The following is a 24,003-nucleotide window of genomic DNA, read 5'->3' as shown; positions in this document are numbered from 1 at the left end:
CGGCCCTCCAGAATGCGATGTTTTCCCATCGGGACAGCTTCTGAAAGCGTATGCAAGGGTTAGTGGATTGGGCAACCAATCCTCAAAAAATCATAACAGCGATGAGCCTGTACCAAAAAATCGAAGGGGGTTTTGGGGACAACACATAATAAAATTTGCGAGAACATGACTCAGATCCTTACCGGAAGGATACCTTCACTCGGGAGGCACTATCAAGGATTCCTCCGAGCTTAAAGCCCGGAAGGCCCTCGAAGTCAAATTATGGCCGGGGTACTCCCAAGGGGCGACGTCCTGTGGGAAGGGAGTTCTCCATCGGAGGTACGGGCTCCACCAGGGATCCGTACTCTAAGCGAAGGTGACCGCATCTGGACGACCAATAACATTGGGGACCGCCTAAGAGACTTTCGTGGAGTCTGGATGGCGTAGTGTACCCCCCCCCCCCCCAACATTGGTAAAAAATAATAGCCGTAGCCCGCATACCTTTTGTGCGGATACCACTATTGGTAAGTCCTTCTTTACTTTTACGGAAAGATTTTAAAACGCAACAATCAGCAGAGGTCACTCTCGAGATCGAGGACTTAAAGAACTCAGGGGTTCTAGAAGAAGCGGGTCAAACCCCCAGTTTTTCTCTCAACCCTGTTTCTGATCAAGAAAAAAGACGGGGCTCTATGCCCTGTTTTCAACCGAAAGCGTTTGAATGCGTTCCTACAGCCAAAGCCATTCAAACTAATTCACCATTACGAGGTTGCAGCCGTCTTACAAACAGAAGACTGGCTAGTAATAATAGATCTAAGCCAGGCGTCCCTCCAGGTACCAATGGCTTCTCAACATCGTCGATTTGTTCGACTAGCCTATCAAGGGGAGCTCCTACAATTCACGTGACTCCCGTTCGTGCTGCCAACCGCTCCGATTATGTTGGCATCCCTGACCAATTGGGTCGCCGAACGCCTACGAAAGAATGGCTGAGAATATTCACTAACCTAGACGACTTCTTAGTAGCCAACCAATACGAGAAACAGTCTCGGTTCAGGTGGAATACAGGATAACCTTCCTACAGTCTTTAGGGTGGTTAATAAATATTAAAAGATCCTGTCTGAACCCAAGCCAACAATGAGGGTCCCTGGACATCACGTAGGACACACACACCAAGCGGAGGTTCCTGTCGCCGGAGAATTGTGTAGCACTCCGTCACCATCTGCTAATGCAGGTACAAAAAGGCAGTTGGTCCCTCAGACAGGCACATATCCAATCCCTTCTGGGGCGACTCAACTTCACATCCTACCTCCACGAGGAAGGTTGCATTGCCGACGGCTACAACGCTCCAGTCATCAATATGGCCGAGGTCCCATCCTCGCCAATTGATGACAATCCCACCACAGGCCCAACGGGATATCACGTGGTGGCTCTAGGCGATAGGATCCTCAGAGTTGACATAACGCAGGTACAAAAAGGCAGTTGGTCCCTCAGACAGGCACATATCCAATCCCTTCTGGGGCGACTCAACTTCACATCCTACCTCCACGAGGAAGGTTGTATTGCCGACGGCTACAACGCTCCAGTCATCAATATGGCCGAGGTCCCATCCTCGCTAATTGATGACAATCCCACCACAGGCCCAACAGGACATCATGTGGTGGCCCTAAGCGAAAGGATCCTCAGATTTGACACAACGCGGGTACAAAAAGGCAGTTGGTCCCTCAGGCAGACACATGTTCAATCCCTTCTGGGGCGACTTAACTTCGCATCCTACCTCCACGAGGAAGGTTGCATTGCCGACGGCTACAAAGCTCCAGTCATTAATATTGTCGAGGTCCCATTCTCGCCAATAGACGACAATCCCACCACAGGCCTAACAGGACATCATGTGGTGGCTCCAGGTAATAGGCTCCTCAGAGTTGACACACATCAATCACTTCCTGATGACAGACGCAGCTGACACAGGCTAGGGAGCCCAACTGAATGAACACCACCTATCAGGTACGTGGGAACAAGACCAGTTACCATGGCATGGCATTCCAACAGGAAGGAAATGTTTGCAATTCAATCTCAGGTACAATCAATCATAGGATCAGATCTGCTTCTGCAGACAGACAACAAAACAGTGGTGCCATACATCAACAACGAGGGCGGCACAAAATCTGTCACCCTCCTAAACCTATGCCGACAGACACTAGTATTTACCAGTCTAGCCAACATCATGTTTACTACATTATACACAACTGCGTGGCAGATCATCTCTCCCGCAGACAACTCATTCCCGAATGGCACCTCATCAACACCGCAACCACCCCCCTGTTTCTGTTCCCGAGGTGGATTTATTCGCAAGCGAAACAGCACATGTCATTGCAACGTATGTGTCACGAGACGTTACAGACAGTGGCGCGCTGTTTCACGACGCCTTCAGCCGAGTGTATGACTTCAGATTGGCGTGAATATTTCCCCCACCAAACTTAATTTCACGAGTCCTAGCGCACCTGAACTCAGAAAAAGGGAAGTACTTACTAGTGGCACCGAGCTGGAAATAATGCTTTTGGGGAGTGGACTTACGAAAAAGGGCGATAGTACCTCCTTATACAATGCCGCACCTACATACGACACTAGTAGGTATGGAGACCAACCGTCCACCTCCAAGGACCCAGGACCTGTTCCTTCAACTATGGCTAATTTCGGGTGGGGTGGAAATAACATCAAATTGAATGGTGGAAGAAAGGGCACTCCTTACTTTCAGATGGCGGCCTTCGACTCTAAAAACTTACAAACCAGCTTGGAACAAATGGAAGACAATGACATGAGTAACAAGAACCTAATGGATCATAATAGCCCTCAACGAATGGAATTGGCCAGATACCTAGGCAACATGCACAACAAAGAGGGTTTGTCGTACAACACCATCCTGGTGCATAAGTCAGCCATAACCACTTTTTGCAAACCGATTATCATTGTAGATATCAGCATCAACGTGGTAGTACAACACAATATGTTACAGGCAATTTCGGTACATAAAACGAAACCCGTCAAACCACCGGTTTGGGATCCAGGACGAGTGGTAGATCATCTTAGGAAAACAACACCGGTGGAGTACAACCTATTCGAAACCTCTCGCAGGACAGCTACCTACTCGGCTGCTTGGCTGGGACGAAGGGTTCATGGCCTCACACTACTAATAGTAGACAATGGATTGGTGGAAAAACGTGACTACATAATTGTATGGCCAATGTTTGGCGCAAATACAAATACCGCCAAGCATCGTCAATCGGAATGGAAGCTAAGCGCTTCCACGTGTCAAAACATCGACCCAGTATTATTCTGGTTACGGAAACTCGTCTGCATGTCAAACCCTAGGAGAGGGGAAGGTAGGGATATTTCGGAATTATTTATATCTTCAAGAGGATCACCAAAACCAGCCACCAGGACAGTTATAGGGAATTGGATAAGGTCAGTACTGTTGGAAGCAGGGGTACAAGAACCACCAGGCAGTGTCCGCTCAGTGGTGACTTCCTTAAACTGTACATATACCCAATGATAATCTTAAAGAGAGGTATCTGGCGTAGTGAGTCAACATTTCACGACAACTACCAGAGAACGATGGATACACCACCATCAGAAGGGGAAAAGAACCCATTAACTTCTCTATTCAACCATATACATGGAAAGTCACGATGGTCTTTTACCTCGTCAATGAATCATTGTCACATACAGGAATTTGGCATACCCAACACCAGGTGATAACAAACAGATATCTCAAGGACTTCAAAGTCAAATTCGAATAATGAAAGGAGTTTTACCTACCAATAAAACTCTTATTATTCATGTTGACTTTGAAGTCCAGGTAACTTCTACCTGGTTCCTTGAGTCATATCATAATGAAGACAAAAGAATCCCAAATTACATACATAAAAAATTTACGCGCGGGTATGACCAGTAAATAAAAACAGGAACGACCAACGACAAGAAAAGGGAAAATAAATTAGTAGAATATATCCTCACGCGAAGAAGAAAGAGCAAATCCTATCTCAAGGACTTCAAAGTCAACATGAATAATAAGAGTTTTATTGGTAGGTAAAACTCCTTTCATTATTGTAGACCATGATAGGAGGTTAGATTTTCATAACAAGTTGACGTTTCAAATATGTTTCTGTTTTAGAGACTAATATATTATGAATTAATTTTAAGTACTGGCAACACTAATTAGTTGTCAGAAAAGCGTTTCCGTGGACATTCTACCAAACGGTTCCAAATCAAATAAATCCAACGGTGCCATTTGATTCGTTCAGTTCAGGTTCAATGATACGAACTTGAAGTGTTCCATTGCAGAAAAGTTTGGGAAACCCTGCCATAGACTACAAAATTGTGCAGTTATAATTTTATTTAAACTGGCAAGGATACAGAACCATAGGTAATACAGAACTGTCAAAATTGTTTTGAAACTGTCAGGGCAAACATAACCAGAAATCCTTTATCGTCGCTTTGATTTCTATCAAGTCTATAAAGTTTTAACAAATATAACATGAAAGGGAAAGCGTCAATCGATATATTATTTAAATTTACTTTTGAGTATATTCGGAAATTATATTCCACAGGCTATAAACAAGTTAGAAATTGAGCTATCATATCATTGAAAATAATAATATAATGTCTTCTAATTTATTAAGTGATGACCCATTAGATCCTACTATTGAAATAAACGAATCAAGTTCAGATGATGAAACCATTGCATCTCTGCGCTTGAAAGCACGGGAAAAGTCACACAAAACAGTTAATTTCTCTCGGGTAGATCTTTCAAAACCATATTATCAAGTTGAAAATGGAAAGATAGTTCCTATAAAGAAGTCATTATTGGATGTTTTTGATGAGCCGAATATAAAGAGTGTATTTGAAGCAAAACCATCGAATGAAATAAAACATTCCTATGATACAACAAAATCCGATGAGAATAATCAAAATAGAAAAAGCCATAAAACACGTAAAACAAAAAAGAAACCTGACGCTTTGGATAGACTGATGGCTCAGATCGATGCGCAGCTGATGGCTCAAGGATTGCCTGTGCCAAAAAGCTGTCCAAGAATTAAAAATGAAGAGATTTCAAAACCAAATTATCCACATAATAAATGTAATAACATAGATATTAAGACAAATAGATCATCAGAGTGTACTTTAAATCGAAATATAAAAACTGAAATATTATCGCTTCCAACTTCCTTCCAAAATAATGATACCACCACCGTTCTAGAACCAGAAAATATTAAAGAAGATTTAAATGCTGAAAAAATCTATAGCCATTTTAACAAGCAAAATGAAGGTTGTGGGAAGCCAATCGTAGATGTTGGTGAAACTAATGAAATTTGCTACAACGTTTCAGATGAAACATTTGGTAATCGTAATAATTTAAATGATGATTTTTATTGGCCTGAAGATTCACCTGATAACGAAAGTTCTAGAGATACCATTTTGAATTCAGTCGTTTTGAGTGGAGATGTTTCGAAAAAAACTAAAAGTTCTAAATTTGAAATAATGGAATCAAATGATGGATCGTTTGTACAATATAAAGTTTATGATCAATTTGAAGATTTTTCAAGTGACTTAAAAACAGATGAACATCTTGTAACAAGTTCTTTGCAGATTCAAAGATGTAAACAAATTCTAAATAATAGAATAGAAAAAGAACATAGACTGAAAATTAACAATCAGAAATCTTTAAAAGTATTTAAAACATACGAAGCATTTTTAGCAAGCTATGAAAGATTTTTGAAATTGAGTAATAGTGATGGAAAAAAGATTGTTTTTTACGAATATGACGGAATAAAACTGAATGCTCTTGATAAAATAATTACTGATCATAAGTGTAGATTTCCAGAAAATATCGTTAAAAAAGAAATTACGGATAATATTGATATTAATTTTGATGCTCATGTTGATTCTGTCGCTGCAAAAGTAGTAGACAATTTTGAAATCAAGAAATCGCATCGTAATAAATTGATGAAGGATACTTTTGATTTTGGTTTTAAATATGAAAGAACCAACGAACGTAGTGGAAGAATTAATTTCAGTTACGACATCTTAGACCCTCACGGCTGTGAGTTGTGCGGAAAAACATTTAAAAATAAAAGAGCTTTAAAAGAACACAATAAAATTGTCCACAATGTTATCAAAAATGAGAGAGGATCAATTTTTTGGAATTGCGAAAAATGTAGACAATCATTCAATGATTTGAAACATTTTACGGATCATCAAAATCGGAAACATAATGAAATCCATTTACATTCCGTCGAATCAAATAATAAAACAGAACTAGCTAGAAATTTGTTTAACCATGGCCATTCAAAATTAAATATTCAAACAAATCTCAAACCAGTCAATTTTAGTGGATTTCAATGTGATGAATGCTACAAAAACTTTGCCACATATAAATTAATGAGGTCACATTTTAAATACCAACATCCGAAGACGAAAAGTACTTATCCATTTAAATGTAAACTGTGCAAAACTGGTTTCAAAAGAATGACCGATCTACTCGGGCATACTTATTTTGTTCATAAAGTTAAAATATTGACAAAGAACACATTTGTTTCAGCCGACAGCAATGGCGCAAATTTGTTAAATTCGGAACAGGATAGTAAACAGAATTTAGTACAAACTTTTGACAGTAAATTAGTTATTGCAAATAGTACCTCAGTATTGACAAAAGATTGTACAATTACCGTTAGTAATAAGGAATCGAGTGATTTATTTGAATCAAATGATGAAATAGTCAGTAAAGGAAGAATGGAGAGGGATCCGCTTCGATATCAAATGAATAAGATAACAGTCACTATAGTAAATGGAGAAAATTTAGATTTATATAAATGTGAAAGATGTCCGAAAGTTTTTGCCATGCAAAAAAGTTTAGCCGACCATAAAAGACGAGTCCATTTAAAATCTAATATGAATAATCCAGATTATCCATTTGTCTGTAAGCCTTGCAAAAAAGGCTATAAAAGAAGTAATGATTTAATGAGACATGCGAGACTGTATCATAAAGTCATCATAAGAAATAACAGATGTATTTCGAATTATAAAAAAAAAATTATGAAATCTCCAAAACTACCTTCCAAGAAAAATGAAATTGAAAAGACAGTTGTAGGTAATATTCAAGAATTTTCAGATAAGAGTAAGAATCCTGTAGGGAATAAACATCTCTCTGTTATAAAAAACGCATGGGCTTGTGACTTTTGTTCCAAAAGCTATGACACACAAAAAAAATGGCGTGACCACCGCAGACGTGTACATATAAGTCGCCCTGTCAAATTTAATACCATTCCTAATCATGAAATAATCTCAACACAAATTTCTACCAAGGAAAACGCACTTCAAGATTTATTTGATGAAGGATTATTGGAGAAAAATGGACATGAAAAATTAATTTGTCAATATTGCGAGGAATATTTTGATACTTTTAAAATATACAAACTTCATGTGAATGACAAGCATTTAGAAGCAATAGTAAATGTGGATTCAGCGTATCCATACTGTTGCCAAAAATGCAGGAAGGTATTTACCAAGAGTTGTGAAGTTATAAAGCATGCGAAAAATGTTCACCGATTCATTCTGAAGATGCCTCATTCTGATGTTAAGCGTTGGGAATACTTCTGCGACTCTTGTCCAAAACAGTTTCGATTTAAACAAAGTCTGAGGAGACATATCGAATCTACACATTCCATGACCATTGATCCTAGGTAATAAATATTATATAATTTTTAACATTTTATAGCAATATAATTAACATGTTATTTAAATATTGATTAACTGGTACGCAATGAATGAGTTAATTTGTGCTCTTTATTTTATTATATGTGAGTCAGCAGCGAGAACGATCGTACGCGCGTGATTTCTCTCATTATGACAATTCCTGCCACGTGGCGCTGTCAAAACAAATGCTGGACAAAGGGCTTGTTTTTTAATTTTGTCCTTGTTTTTATTGTGTTTACACCACTTGACTTTTTTAGTGTTATATTATGTTTTGTATGTAAATCAATTTCTTGCTTTTTTTGTGTGATGCAAGTATGTTTCTCAGATATTTGATTAATTATGATTCTTCACAGGGAATATTTAAAATGCAAAGACGGATGTTCCAGAAGTTTCCAATCGCAGGTGTATTTAGAACGTCATATAAGACTTTATTCACATTTTCTATGTCTCACCTGCAACATGCACTTTTCCAATCAAACAATGCTGGACAAGTAAGCTACAATCAGTATTTGTACTTGAAATTATTATCATCATATCACGTATGAATGGTGGCTGTTGAGTTCCCCCCAAATTTGAACTATATATCTATTCCCTCGATCCCCACCCAAGTCCTTAAAACTGGCTATTATGCCTGAGGGTTAACTTCTGGGTTAATTAACTACCTGGATACGGCATATTATCATATTTATCACTTTTTTATTGATTTTGAAGTTAAGTGATATGTTAGAATAGCCTCACTAGACGCTTAATAATCCTCAAACATAACCTCTTTCAGGCATCAAGTATGTCATACAAAAGACCGTCAGTATATCTGCCCTGTGTGTACCAATACATACATGCAGAAACATCATCTAATACAACATGAATTGATACATGGAGAGAAGAAACATAAATGCCCTTATTGTCCTATTGGTGAGTAGAACTATTGACCAATTAGGTCTGCTTGAAAGCTTTGTAAAAGTGAATGAAAAATCTAACGCGGCTCATTGGTATATAATATGGCTGTACATCAACTATGAACATTTATTTATGTCTAGTTTTTATGGTCTAGCTTAGGCAGGGTATCATCATCATCAGGGGCGCGACAACCGGGTGTGGGTCCTGGCCTCGTCCAACAGCTCCCTCCACCTGTCCCTATCCAGTGTGGCCGTTTTCCAATTTGGTACCCCCAGAATACGGCAGTCACTGGCAGCTCCATCTAATCAGCGAATCTTTGGCCTCCCTCTTCTTCTACGTCCTATTGGATTGCTGGACATCACTTTCTTTGCCGGTTCATTGTCATTCATACGGTGCACATGACCCAGCCATCGCAGTCTCCCAATCTTAATTGATTGAACTGCACTGCAATCTTCGTACAGTCCGTAGAGCTCAGCATTATATCTTCTCCTCCAATTGGTGCCATCACTGATCGGTCCATACATACGGCGGAGAATTTTTCTTTCAAAGATGTTCAGGGCTCGTTCATTTCGCAGAGTTAATGTCCAGGTTTCCGATGCGTAGGTGAGCACTGGCTTTACAATTGTTTTGTAAAGAGTGCTTTTAGTTCGACGAGATAGTAAGCGGGACTTAAAATGTCTTAACAGACCAAAGTAGCATTTATTCGCAGACATGATTCTCTTATTGATTTCTTCTGTAATATCATTATGTCGAGTTACAAGAGATCCAAGGTATATGAAACTGTCGACCGTATCAAACTTGTATGCACCAATATCTAACTTTGGTGCGACTTCTCGTGGTGTGACATAGACAGGCATGTATTTAGTTTTTGCCTCGTTTATTTGTAAACCCATTCTTTCTAGCTTAGGCAGGGTATAATTGAATTTAAAAAACTAACCAACACCATCTGCAATTTCTAATCCTAGTTCCATTAAAGCAAACAAGTATGACTAACAAAGTTTAGTGTGCGCTATTTATGTCGGATCTTAACAGCCTACCTTCAATCTTCGCCACGTTGATGTGGTCTATCCTTTCACAGGCAGATATAGCTTCATTTTTGTTCACTTTTCATATATTTAGGCTCCGTTTTAGAGAAGTTTTCTTCAGTGTATTTTTTTAAGCATATGGATCTAGTGATATAAAATTTATGTGAATTGATTTTTACCCATTTGCTAATTCCTGTTGCCATTTCATATACTGAATCTAAACACACATATTTATTTAAAAAAAAAAACATTATTTTGTATTGCCCCGTGGTAGGTAGGTATTTGAACCCTCTACCTACGTCTGGAATAAGAGGTGAATTTTCTAGTCTACTGCAATGTGAACACATTAGTAAAATCAACAAAAATCTTATTATGTTGTGTGCTCTGTTACGTAATTTCACTATCCACAGAATATAAGACGTGCTGACGTTTTGGAGTTATTATTTTTGATCAATCTTATGGAAAATCTAGATGTTTATTTTTTTGTAGCTTGTTATACTGGCAGCCAGTTAAACAGCCACTTGCGGATACACTCCTCAAATCGACCCTTCAAATGCAGCTTCTGTCCTGACACGTTTAAGCGGGCTCAAGCGTTACGACAACATGAACGGTATTGGTTCAGATTCTCTAATTTTTTTCCTTATTAACTAATCTTTCACATATCAAACACAACACATGTTTTGTTTACATATTAAGTAATCTTTATCAAGTATATGATAAAGATATGTGGAATATGTGGAAAACCAAACAATGTGTAGATAAATTTTATTAAACTATCATGGACTACCCACGATGGCAGCGCGGTTTAAGCATCGGCCTATTGCGTTGTGGGTCCCAGGTTCGAATCCTGGGTCTGGCAAGTACACATATTGTTTTTCAATTTGTGTATGAGTCAGAGTATGGACCTAATAGGTTGAGCAAGTGGCTGACATGCATTTCTCGTAAAAACAAAATCTGTTAATACAAACATCCACTCTGTGGAGGCCCATATGATCTTATTAGGATCAAAAAATCATAGACCACCATCAAATAAATGCTGAATCTGTTGATAAGATTCTCTTACAAATTATAACATTTAATTAGAACCTTAATATCTTAAAATGACTGATCTTTTAAAAACAAAAATATTTCTCGAGAAACTGAAAAGAAAAATTAATACCTCATTAAAAATTTTCAGGCTTCATGAATGCAATGTGTATACAATTTCAATTTGAGATATTAAAATTAGTTTCCATTAAATTAGCCAGTCAGATGATATTGCAGTGTTGCCATCTTTTTCTATGTTTAATAAACTATTTCTTTTATTCAACGAATAATTCACATTTAAGAATGTAGGTACTATTCTAATTATTGAACATACATAATTCTGAAAACAATCATGAGAAAATATAGCTAATAGAATAAATCTTTTTCGAAAAAAGTAAGACTCCCGGCTGGAATCGAACCGGCGTCTCTTGATTCGATTCTTCGTGTCTTACCTTTTTCGAAAAAGATTTTTTCTATTGGCTATATTCTCTCATGAGTGTTTTCAGAATTATGTATGTTTTTCTATGTTAATTATAGTAATGAAAGAACTTAGTATGGGAACATTTTTCAACTTGAATCCTAAAAAAATATTGTATTTTTGGCGTAAAATTATAGTATTTTACATTTTTCACGGAATCAAAATTGAACGTAGTTATGCAGAATGTAGTCAGTCCACAATAATGTCGAGCTGAGATAATGGCACTTTAGCAACATGATATTAAAAATGTATGTAAATTTGTAAATAGTATTTTATTTCAAGAATAATTTTTTTGCGGCTTGGCTATTTTCAGCAGAACGTAGAGAAAACCTTCTTGCATCTGATCTCATTTTTCTATATCATATCTCATTTTTTTATTTTTTGTGGACTGGCTACCAATTGTAGTATTGTACTATAAATTATAGTGTGTTTTTATCGCTGCTTTGAAAAATCTTTCAACAAATAATTTGCAAAGGCTGACCAACTATTGTTATGTTATTATTTTAACTCTTCCAAGTCTTACATGACATTACTTTCCCAAATGCGTTTATAATAAAAAATTCTATTGCACAGGTTACACACAGGCGAAAAGTCAACATACTGCTGCAATAATTGCGATCGCAGTTTCAGATCTTCCAATGGTTTGGTCCGCCATGAACGATCTCATAGAATAGGAAGGATTGCATCTAGAATCTCACAAGTAAGTTTATCAGTACATAATACAAGTTTTGATGGAGTTAATAATTATTCACATTTTGAAATGGCATATGTCCAGTTACAAGTGTTTTGTTGGGTATCCATGAAGTGCAGTATTGATCCAGAATGTTTTAAATTTTCTTTTTGCATCTATAGTAAAACCATTATGTTCGTGGCAGTGGCACGATATTTACTAAGCCTGTGCAGCTGCTGGCGTATGCCGATGATATCGACATCATTGCCATATCAGAATTGGCGCTGAAAAAGACATTCACAGCACTAGAAGCCTCTGCCAAAAGAATGGGTTTACAAATAAACGAGGCAAAAACTAAATACATGCCTATCTATGTCACACCACGAGAAGTCGCACCAAAGTTAGATATTGGTGCATACAAGTTTGATACGACAGTTTCATATAACTTGGATCTCTTGTAACTCGACATAATGATATTACAGAAGAAATCAACAAGAGAATCATGTCTGCGAATAAATGCTACTTTGGTCTGTTAAGACATTTTAAGTCCCGCTTACTATCTCGCCGAACTAAAAGCTCTCTTTACAAGACACTTGTAAAGCCAGTGCTCACCTACGCATCGGAAACCTGGACATTAACTCTGCGAAATGAAAGAGCCCTGAACATCTTTAAAAGAAAAATTCTCCACCGTATATATGGACCGATCAGGGATGGCACCAATTGGAGGAGAAGATACAATGCTGAGCTCTACGGGCTGTACGAAGATTGCAGCGCAGTTCAGTCAATTAAGATTGGGAGACTGCGATGGCTAGGTCATGTCCACCGTATGAATCACAATGAACCGGCAAAGAGAGTGATGTCCAGCAATCCAATAGGACGTAGAAGAAGAGGGAGGTCAAAGATTCGCTGGTTAGATGGAGCTGTCAGTGACTACCGTATTCTGGGGGTACCAAATTGGAAAGCGGCCACACTGGATAGGGACAGGTGGAGGGAGCTGTTGGAGGAGGCTAGGACCAACACCGGGTTGTCGCGCCCCTGATGATGATGATGAGTAAAACCATTATATACTGCCCTGCTCTAAATAGTTAGTATATATTTAGAGATTATGTCAAAACAATCCAATAATTTTATATAAGAGAAAATGATGTTTAAAATTTAGGTTTTCATTTCACTAAAATCAAATACTTGTCTTTTTACTTTAGCAGGGCAGTATATCTTTTGTCCAGTTTTATGGAGCTGCAGGCAGTTGTCAATTCTTTGCAAGCAACACTAGTTACGCATGGCTACCACTGTATTTAATATGATTTTTTGTATTCATTACAGCTCAATCCAACTAGCGATCTGCAACAGCAGGCCACCATTGCTTTGACACAAAACTTACAAGCCGATGATCTGAACACACACGGAAATGAAAATTTTAACAAATGTTTGGAAAATAGTTTTCAAAGCAACGATGTAGGAACACAAGCAGATGATTTGTTGCAGTCACATGTCAACATATTAGAATTGAAATGAAGCTTCATGAAGAATGGATAGTGATTAGGCATATTTTATTATTTAAGGGGGAGAGGCATAGAAATTCATTATCAAATTAAAGCTTTAAACATATTTTAATCGATCGATACCTATCTAAATACAATGGGAAAAATAAAAAATATTTTTTTATTTCGAAGATAAAGCGACAAATTCGAAAAAACGGCTAAAAATAAGGGTTTTACTAAAATAAATATTGATTGTTCCAAGTAATTTCTTGAAACAAAATTATCGAATTAATGTTGTTTAATAAGTTTTCTTGGAACTAGTGAATCTCTTTTGTCAATTAATTATAGTTTTAATGTTTTTTTTTCAATCTAAAAACAATCGATTTTTACGAAAAATGAAAATGTTCAATTTTCAATAATTGCATCAAGCGAAAACGTGGGCCTGTTCAATATATTTTTCTTACTTTTTAGATATATTTAACGTAATATTTTAATTTATATTTATTATGTTATTTACTAATTTCCAATTAAATACAGTCGTCAAGGACGTGCTGCCTCTAGCGGCAACAACGTGCGATACCGAAATAACTGTCATCTGTATTAGATTCTAGTTCGCATGAATAATAGGTACCTACCTCGTATGTAGATACGTGCGGTTAGTAAGCATTCACAGAATATTTTATTATCTATGCAGATGTGGCAACGGTGCTAATCTGGCAACATCGCACTTTTTTTGACATTGATTTTTATTGTTTACAGTTTTCCATTGCTTTCGAAAGTTAGGACAGTTAGGTACGGAAGTTGTGTCGATAGATTAGTTAGTGTTGGTTTGATATTGCTTGGTAGAATAGTTTTAGTTAGTGTTGGTTTGATATTGCTTGGTGGAATAGTTAGATTAAGAATCTAAAGTTTTTGGGTAGATAGCGGCTGTAACAGTGTCTAATCCAAGTGTTGTAACGTGAATTCAGTTCATATTTTTTGCGGTTTTTCTAGGTAGATAGGCAGGGTTTTTAACTATGGAGTTTACAGATTCTCTTGTAACAAAGGCCAGGAAAAAATTTCGAAGTAAGAGATCTAAAAAATCTATGTTGATGCAGAGATTACACGCCGAGCGTGATCGCTATTTTAGAAACTTAAAAAATTCTACGTTGCCTTTAAATGCCGATGTAACCTGTGAATCAAATGCCAGCACGTCAACTAACGTTCGCGAATTCGATGTAACCATGGAAAATAACGTTTACGAATCTCCGTCGTTATTTCAACATGCCAGCACGGCAACTAACGTTTGCGAGGTCGATGTAACCATGGAAAATGACGTTTGCGAATCTCCGTTGTTATTTCAACATGCCAGCACGGCAACTAACGTTTGCGAGTTCAATGTAACCATGGAAAATAGTGTTTGCGAATCTCCGTCATTATTTCAACATAATATTTCTACAAATCCCGTGTTTCGAACGTATTCCAAATCGAGTAAGCCAAGCGCGTCCATGGTACAGAAGCCAGTGCTGTATGATGAGGATTTAGAATATTTAGATATTACTATGACTGATGACGATCTTCCACCATTGTTAGTTGAGCGATCTAACGAAGTCATTCAGAAATACACACCTTCGGGAAGACGCATTGTCGACATTGCATATTTTATCGAACAGATGAAAGAAATCTCATTGCACTCATTAACCTGCACCGATGGCGAATTTACATTGCAGCGAGAAGTGAAAGATGGGCTTTTGTCTACATTGCACTTTGAATGCAGATTTTGTGATAAGACAGCCACTGTACGTTCTGAGCCACCTAGATCAACAACAAATACGTCGTTTGTATGGGGTGCTTTGAATGTTGGTATTGGTCATAGTCAGGCAGAAGAATTATGCTGTACGATGAACATTCCATTCATGTGCAGTGCCAGTTTCCGAAAACATGAACAAAAAGTAGCGAAGTCGTGGAAAAGCCGTTTAAGTGATCAAATGACCAAAAATATACTATTGGAGAGAGAATTAGCTGTACAAAATAATGAATTTGATGAGGGACACCCATACATTACAGTAATTGTTGATGGAGGATGGTCGAAAAGAAGTTATGGACACAGTTTTTCTGCTAATTCTGGTGTGGCCTGCATAATAGGGAAACGCACTGGGAAAATTATATACTTGGGTGTGAAGAACAAATATTGTCAAATTTGCTCAACTAGTAAGAATGAAAAACGTGAGCATCGGTGTAATATTTCTTATTCAGGCCCATCTACTGGTATGGAACAGACCATTATAGTGGAAGGTTTGAAATATATATATGCTCAACATAAGGTATGGGTTAAATTTTTGATTGGAGATGGCGATTCAAGTGTGTTCGCTAGAGTGCGAGAGAGGGCTCCATTTGGGTATAAAATAAGAAAATTGGAATGTGCCAATCATATTGTGAAATGTTACACAAGTAAACTCTACAAAATGGCCAATAATATAAAATATGACTCTCGCAGCCGCACTTTATTGCGAAAAGAAATCAAACGTCTGAAGGCCGCCGCACGTTGTGCAATTAAGATGGCAAATGGCAATGTTACCCAATTAAAAAAGGATTTAAAAAATGGCCCTAATCATGTGTTTGGAAGCCACTCAGAATGCCGGGCAGACTACTGCAAGAAAAAAAATCCTGAAATAAACCACGTACCGTATTTAGAAAAATCACGTTTAATGTTTGACATACATCTCCATCTAGATGCAATAATACGCAAAGCTGATAGATTAACAACCAACATTACCACAAACGCTGCAGAGAGTTATATGGCGTTGGTCAGTAAATTGACAGGTGGGAAAAGAGTTGACTTTTCTAAAAGTAAAAGCTACGAGGCTAGATGCTTTGGTGCAGGTATAGTTCATACAATGGGTTCCGCTCATATTACAAATTTACACAAAGATATAACTGGAAAATCACCTGGTGAAACCACAAAAAAAATGGTACTTAGACGGATCCATCGAAAAAACACTCTCAAAGCCAGGCGTTTAAATTTTACTTCTTCGTATAGAAGAGTGCATCTCAATACGTATAATGGGCCAGATTGTGAATACGGACCTAACGCCGCTAAGCCTGATATATCTGAAACTGAATTGCAGGACAAAATGAATAGTATTTTACAGACTTTGGGAGCGGAGGTTTCTTCTGATGCTGATTGCGAACAATTACAGTTGAAAACAGTTGGACAAATTAACAATCCGTTGTGGGTTGAAGCCAGGCTCAAAAGACTGACAGCGTCCAAATTTGGAAACATTTACAAAATGAGAGATTGTACTCCGCGACACAATACTGTCAAAAATTTACTTTTTCAAGGTCATGTTGTAACCAAAGACATTACATATGGTATAAATAATGAAAGTGTGGCTATTCACTTATACGAACAGAAAAATAATGTACAAGTTGAGGAATGTGGCCTTTTCGTAAGGAAAGATTTACCATTTTTAGGCGCAAGTCCAGATGGGTTAGTAGGTAATAATGGAATAATTGAGGTTAAATGTCTTCCTTCAATTGGCAACAAACGAATTTATGAAGCAGCTCAAGAAAATAATATTTGCATCAATGTCGTTGATTCCACTCTTTGTCTGAAAAAGACTCACAATTTCTGGTTCCAAATACAAGGTCAACTGTATATTGCAATGAAAGACTTTTGCGATCTAATTTTATATGCTGACAGTGGAATAGAAGTTGTAAGATTAAATCGTGATCCAAGTTTTGAGCAAGAAGTCATACCCCACTTGACTTACTTTTACATGCACTCATTTCTTCCCGAGCTGGCAGATAGCCGTATTGAACGAGGTATGAAAATACGTGAACTTCAATAAAAGGTCCGCATCCAACGCTTTTATTGGATGACTGTTGAGTGAAAGTGGCTTCCAAACACATGATTAGGGCCATTTCTCAAATCCATTTTTGATTGGGTAACATTGCCATTTGCCATCTTAATTGCACAACGTGCGGCGGCCTTCAGACGTTTGATTTCTTTTCGCAATAAAGTGCGGCTGCGAGAGTCATATTTTATATTATTGGCCATTTTGTAGAGTTTACTTGTGTATCATTTCACAATATGATTGGCACATTTCAATTTTCCTATTTTATACCCAAATGGTGCCCTCTCTCGCACTCAAGCGAACACACTCGAATCTCCATGTCCAATCAAAAATTTAACCCATACCTTATGTTGATCAAACATATATTTCAAACCTTCCACTATAATGGCCCGTTCCATATCAGTCGACGAGCCTGAATAAGAAATATTACACTGATGCTCACGTTTTTCATTCTTACTAGTTGAACAAATTTGACAACGTTTGTTCTTAACACCCAAATATATAATTTTCCCAGTGCATTCCCTATTATGCAGACCACTCCAGAATTAGTAAAAAAACTGTGTCCGTAACTTCTTTTCAACCATCCTCCATCAACAATTACTGTAATGTATGAGTGTCCCTCATCAAATTCATTATTTTGTACAGCTAATTCTCTCTCCAACTTTATATTTTTGGTCATTTGATCACTTGAACGGCTTTTCCACGATGTCGCCACCTTTTTTTCATGTTTTCGGAAGCTGGCATGCACCTGAATGGAATGTTCATCGTACAATATAATTCTTCTACCTGACTATGACTTATACCAACATTCAAAGCACCCCATACAAATGACGTATTTGTTTTTGATCTAGGTGGCTCAAAACGTACAGTGCCTGTCTTATCACAAAATCTGCTTTCAAAGTGCAATGTAGACAAAAGACTATCTTTCACTTCTCGCTGCAATGTGAATTCGCCATCGGTGCAGGTTAATGGGTGCAATGAGATTTCTTTCATCTGTTCGATAAAATATGCAATGTGTATTTCTGAATGACTTCGTTGGAGAGCTCAACTATCAATGGTGGAAGGTCGTCATCAGTCATGGTAATATCTAAATCCAATTCGCACAATAGTGGTTTCTCTATCATGGACGCGCTTGGCTTACTCGATTTGGTATACGTTCGCAACACGGGATTTGTAGAAATATCATGTTGAAATAACGACGGAGATTCGCAAACGTCATTTTCCATGGTTACATCGACCTCGCAAACGTTAGTTGCCGTGCTGGCATGTTGAAATAACGACGGAGATTCGTAAACGTTATTTTCCATGGTTACATCGAATTCGCGAACGTTAGTTGCCGTGCTGGCATTTGATTCACAGGTTACATCGGCATCTAAAGGCAACGTAGAATTTTTTAAGTTTCTATAATAGCGATCACGCTTGGTGTGTAATCTCTGCATCAACATAGATTTTTTAGATCTCTTACTTCGAATTTCTTTCCTGGCCTTTATTACAAGAGAATCTGTAAACTCCATAGTGAAAAACCCTGCCTACCTAACCTAGGAAAACCGCAAAAAATATGTACTGAACGTTGTGTTATATTGTGAACGTCTTAAAGAACCAAATACCGCCTATTCGACGCTTTTATTCTGACGGTGCTGGTAGCCCGTTATAGCACTTTATGAAGGCTCAGAGTAACTGTATACTGAGCTTTGAGTAACAGGCCACGTGCTGCAGATGCCTCATGAGAATTTCAATCTGATTAGTCTGTTTCCAAACCAACCTGATTATGACATCAGAAGAAAAAAAAATATTATATAAGTGAAGATATGACATTCCAATCAGTACATCTTGGCTAAGGACACACAGAATTTACTGATTGGCACATTACAGTGGCCACCGAGTCCTAGAAAAGGAATACTAAAAGTTTCACTGAAATATGAGATGAAAAAATCAAGCATATCATGCTATTCTAAATTTTTATTTGTTAACGGGCTAGAGCAGTCAGCGGAAGATACTGTCACATGAAAGATTCATGTGCGGACAGATCCATAACATGGATAATGTAAACAGAAGCTATGGATATGTGGTTTTTATAGGGGCGAAAAGATCATGTAGCATATGAACATGGAGAGACTGCACTCATTCGTTCAGGATGAAGGAAGTTTTTGAAGGAGATCAAGACCCGTTGTAGTGCCATAAATGATGATGGGCATGTAGTACCGAAACATATTCATATTTGCCGATATTATATAATATATTCCCACAAGAAATATTTTGATGCATTCTAACGTTGAATTATACCCATAATGTTATACAGCACCTGACTATTGTTTCAATGAAATTGTAGTATATTCATTGTCGTCCCTGTCTGTCCACAGCTTTGTGAATGTGAAATACTCATAAATTTTATTATCATCGATACCAGTCTGAACAAAATTATAATACTTACATATAATTTCATAATTCACATTGATGCTCGCCTTTCTGTGTACCCGAGGAAAATTCTTTATATATGAAGTTTACACGTATCATGAAATAATTGATACAATAAGCAAAATGTATAAATCAAACAGAATTGGAGTCTTACCTATGCCTTGTGGGCTAATTAGCGTCGTGTGACCATAATGTCAAATTTTCAATCAAACACTGTGAATATAAAATAAAAAATAAGAGCCCTTTAATAATTATAAAACTCATTTTTTATGTTGAATGATAATTTTTATGCATCTCCATAACAACAGTAAATGGTTGTTGGTATATACAATATGTAAAGAAGCATAATAACATATATTTGACCTTCTTGATTTGATGATAATATTTATAGGTGGGCATTGTTTTATAAATTCTAAAAATATGGTCATTCGGTGCACTTTCATGTATCTACTAGGTATATAATTTTTGTATTTACTTTTTATACTGGTTTTCTGATACTGCACTGCATCTATTTCTCTGTTTTTTATAGTAACTATTTCTTTGTTTTTAATTTCATGTTGTGAACCTCACCATAATATGTAAAGTAAATAAATTTGAATAATCAATCGATGTCTTCCAAAACTTATAAATCCCATTTTTGTGTAAAATATAAATTTTATTGACTACACTATCATCGACGAATATCTTTGAAATATTTTTGCACCTTTTTGTCATTAACATTTAAAATCAATCCACAAATGCTGACTAAATTGTATTCACAAAAAAACATTGTTTTGGATTTGTGAGGTTTCCAAGAAAGAACGATGATAATATGAGTATATGTGTTTGAGCGTGAATCTTCAATGCAAATGTAATAATTGTGTATTTTGTTTTTTTTTTTGTTACTACTTCATGTATTACTATTTTTTTTTGTCGTTTGTGTGTATTTTAAATTTATAAAGATATAATGGTGTAATTTTACTTATGCGACCATCGGATCTTATCGAACCAAATTGAATGTGTATGTACATTCAAATTGCCAGTACCCACTTATTTGCAGTCATCGCGTAAGCGAAATTACCAAAACATTGTTTTTATAGCACTGTCCCATCACTATTATAGTAAGAAATTATGTTATTATATTCTGTATGAGCATTGCCTAATGTAACATGAGAAAGAAATTCTGCAAGACTTGAAGAGCTCCAAGAATACATATTGAGTTGTTATGTCATCTAGTCAATCTATGTGAAAAGACTATGCAACGACTGATTTTTCATAAGAGAGTATTAAAGGTTGGCGAGCGATTTGCAATACACCTCCGGCTGCCTATCCTACGTTCGTCATATCAGATCCCTGACGCTTTAGACAGTGAGACTAATAGAGGTTGCGTAGCCGACAAAATGTCATTCTACCTATGGCTTCTGCTGCCCATCCCTCGGAGTAAATCATACATCTCATTGAGGAGAATATGGCAAACACTGATGATGGGTGCAAAATCATCAATTGCATAATACACCATCACCCTGATAGAGCAGACTATGTACAAGACTGTTGTACATAAGTAGAAATAGTCTCTATGAACATTATAGGCAAACGACACCTAACATCAATGGGACATGGATCACATTGTGAACTGCACTTTTTCTGGTATAGAATCTGTTCTGCAAATTGCCATCATGCCAGTTATCATCATCTTCGTCTCCCCAATCCAGAGGGGGGGGGCTACTCAAGATAGCAGATTCCATAGTCGCCAAAATTGCCAACCGCTTCTTTCAAAGATTCATGAATACTGACGCAGCACTGGCAACAACTTACCTCTGACTCTAAAATTCAGCTATTCTTCGACAACAGTGATGAAATCTCAAGAAAGTTACCCATAAGTGTGAACAGTTACTGTGAAGAACTGAATAGGTTGATAATTATCAAACATATTGGCATAATACAGACATTATAAATAATTGTAGACGTATTACGTACACAGTGCGATAGTCAGAAATAAAGGCAAATTATGTAAATTGTAATGAAGCGAATTTATCTATATATTTCATTATGAATGCATATAATATACAGAATGATTGTCTATTAAAATATAAGCAATGACGAATGTAACATAAAATTATGTCCTGATATAAATTGTTTTATAATAAATAAAAAACATTGTACACCAAGATTCTTTTTCTTTCAAGCCTTCCTATCATTATCAGTCACGGTAAATAGGTACTTATAGTCTCCACTGTGGATTACTGTTGAATTCCTATCTAAAATCGTGGTACGATTCGATTCCGGCAACTGCAAAAAACACCTTATTATTTTCCTTTGTCCTGAATGGCTTTGTATTCCGCATTCATTCCGCAGCATCATGAATGGTATCCACCTATAAATGATACATAATTTTAAATTGTAATAAATAATCATAAAATATATTATTATAATTAAGTATATGTACCTATGAGTAATATATTTGTAACAAAGCTTCATTGTCAATTAATTTATCTCATACATAATACCAAATAAATAATAATAGAACTGCGACATTATACTATTCTTTTTTTGGCCATGTCCGATTTTAATAAGATCACATACGTCTACATAGAATGGACGTTTGTATTAAGAGATTTTTTGTTGTCACGAGAAAATGGAAGTTAACCACTTGCTCAATCTAATAGGTCCATATTCTGACTCCAATAATTAAAAACAATACGCATGGGTATTTGCCAGACCCAGAATTTGAACCTGGGACCCACAATATTATATGCCGCTCGGCCATTGTGAGCATAATAGTGATTTACTGTGCAATATATAAATAAATTCAACGATTCTGAACATACCTGAAGTAGGAGGTATCTGATCTTATGATACCATGTCTAATGTTTCATCGGTGACAAGAGTTTGGTTTGTATGATAAATTTGAATCAATAAAGGGTTCATCGATTTCAATTCCATTATTCCATTCGAATGGGCATAACTCACTTAGCTGCTCGTTGCCTGGAAATATTAATACACGATTAACATGCTACCTACCTTAAAAAATTAAACGTATTTTGGTAACTCACAAACAAACGTAAAAATTTGATTCATAACATTTTGAACACAATAATATTAATAATATGAATTAATCTTACCTGAAAATAAATTCAAGATTTTGTTGGTTTTAATATTTCTGAAAATATGTACAACATGGATAATAGTTATGATAGTAGAACAATATTGAGTCAAACTTTGAAATTAAGTGAAACACGAAATATTTTAGGTTATGTATAGAGTATTATCATGCCGATACCAAATGTCATGCAAATACCATAGACAATATACATAACAAAATATTATTATCACCAGCTTGATAAGTCAATCAAATATTAAATTTAAATATTATTCCATAATATTGTATAATTTTAGGACATTGTAAAATAATATATTCATTAGAATGACTATAAAATCCAGAATCTGGACTATTCAGCTACATTCATATAATTATTATTACTAGGTCGATTGTCACAATTTTTATAAAAATATGAAGACAGTTCGATTGAAATAAAATTCAATACGTTATATAAATGTATAAAACCATTGTTTAAATAACAACTGTAATTATAGCACCGGTTTTTCAATTTTTTCATCAATTTTTAATACTGAGACATCTAGTTAAGATAACTCGAAGGTTCTTTGAATTGGAATGATATTCCAATATGATTTTTCGTATATGCTTTGCAAATCGTGTAATAGATGTCTCTATGAAATCACAATTTTTGATGACATCCCCCTTAAAAAACTTATATTTTACTCTCATTTAAAGAGATCCACGAATATTCATTTTTTCAATTATGACCAAATACATTTAAATACTAAATAATTCAAGAGTTCAAGAGAATGTTCTTATATTTTTATATTGATTATATACCCTCGATGGCCGCGCGGCTTAAACATCGCCTATAGCGTCGAGGGTCCCAGGTTCGAATCCCGGGTTTGGCAAGTACACATATCATTTTTCAATTTGTGTATGAGTCAAGTATGGACCTAATAGGTTGAGTAAGTGGCTGACATTCATTTCTCGTAAAAACAAATTCTGTTAACACATACCTCCACACTGTGGCCCATATTATGATCGGACATGGTCCGATAATAGTTCAAACAGAATAACTATGTTCACCATTTGAAATGTTGCCACTCTAATAAAATAGATTCATAGCTTTCACACCAAGATATTATGTAGAATTGCATGAAAATGCTTGTACCATTCTTATTCAGTTAATGGGATTAGGAAACAAATAAAACACTATTTTTCAAACACATTTTATACTTTTAAATGTAATTAATATGCACTTTTTTTATTATATTACAGATGTACAATAATTTCAAAATAAATAAAAACACAACAAGACTATTTTCAATACAATAATTATTAATTAACATAATATTATAATAATATGAAGAAAAGAAACCCCTCTCATAATATTAAAAAAATCAGACATTA

At 36.3% G+C, this 24,003-nt stretch overlaps 2 protein-coding genes and 1 long non-coding RNA gene across 5 annotated transcripts; 2 read left to right on the top strand and 1 right to left on the bottom strand.

Moving 5' to 3' along the window:
- Nucleotides 1–4,390: 4,390 nt before the first annotated feature.
- On the top strand, nt 4,391–23,361 carry LOC147065307 (uncharacterized). Of its 3 annotated transcripts, XM_085956422.1 has the most exons (7): nt 4,391–7,712; nt 8,079–8,216; nt 8,501–8,637; nt 10,137–10,257; nt 11,725–11,851; nt 13,145–13,382; nt 23,298–23,361. In XM_085956422.1, exons 1-6 carry the CDS (start codon nt 4,633–4,635, stop codon nt 13,334–13,336), a joined length of 3,795 nt encoding a protein of 1,264 aa, XP_085812548.1. In that variant the 5' UTR covers nt 4,391–4,632; the 3' UTR covers nt 13,337–13,382; nt 23,298–23,361. The 3 variants fall into 3 exon arrangements, with proteins under 3 accessions (XP_085812548.1, XP_085812547.1, XP_085812546.1); XM_085956421.1 differs by lacking the exon at nt 23,298–23,361 and having other exon boundaries at nt 13,145–13,460; XM_085956420.1 differs by lacking the exon at nt 23,298–23,361 and having other exon boundaries at nt 10,119–10,257; nt 13,145–13,460.
- Nucleotides 14,071–17,239, top strand: LOC147065309 (uncharacterized). Its single transcript, XM_085956460.1, has one exon. The coding sequence runs from the start codon at nt 14,319–14,321 to the stop codon at nt 17,130–17,132; it is 2,814 nt and encodes a 937-aa protein (XP_085812586.1). The 5' UTR covers nt 14,071–14,318; the 3' UTR covers nt 17,133–17,239.
- Nucleotides 20,437–22,822, bottom strand: LOC147065308 (uncharacterized). Its single transcript, XR_015071747.1, has 3 exons — nt 22,655–22,822; nt 22,361–22,517; nt 20,437–21,906 (listed from the first exon to the last, which is right to left on the bottom strand). It is a non-coding gene; the product is annotated as an uncharacterized LOC147065308 (long non-coding RNA).
- Nucleotides 23,362–24,003: the final 642 nt, after the last annotated feature.

Source organism: Rhyacophila brunnea, unplaced genomic scaffold (genome assembly GCF_057557595.1).
Source record: "Rhyacophila brunnea isolate RB1 unplaced genomic scaffold, BYU_Rbru_1.0 scaffold_6, whole genome shotgun sequence".
NCBI lineage: Eukaryota > Metazoa > Arthropoda > Insecta > Trichoptera > Rhyacophilidae > Rhyacophila > Rhyacophila brunnea.
Note: the sequence above shows the minus strand (reverse complement) of the source record. Positions and strands in the feature narration are given on the sequence as shown.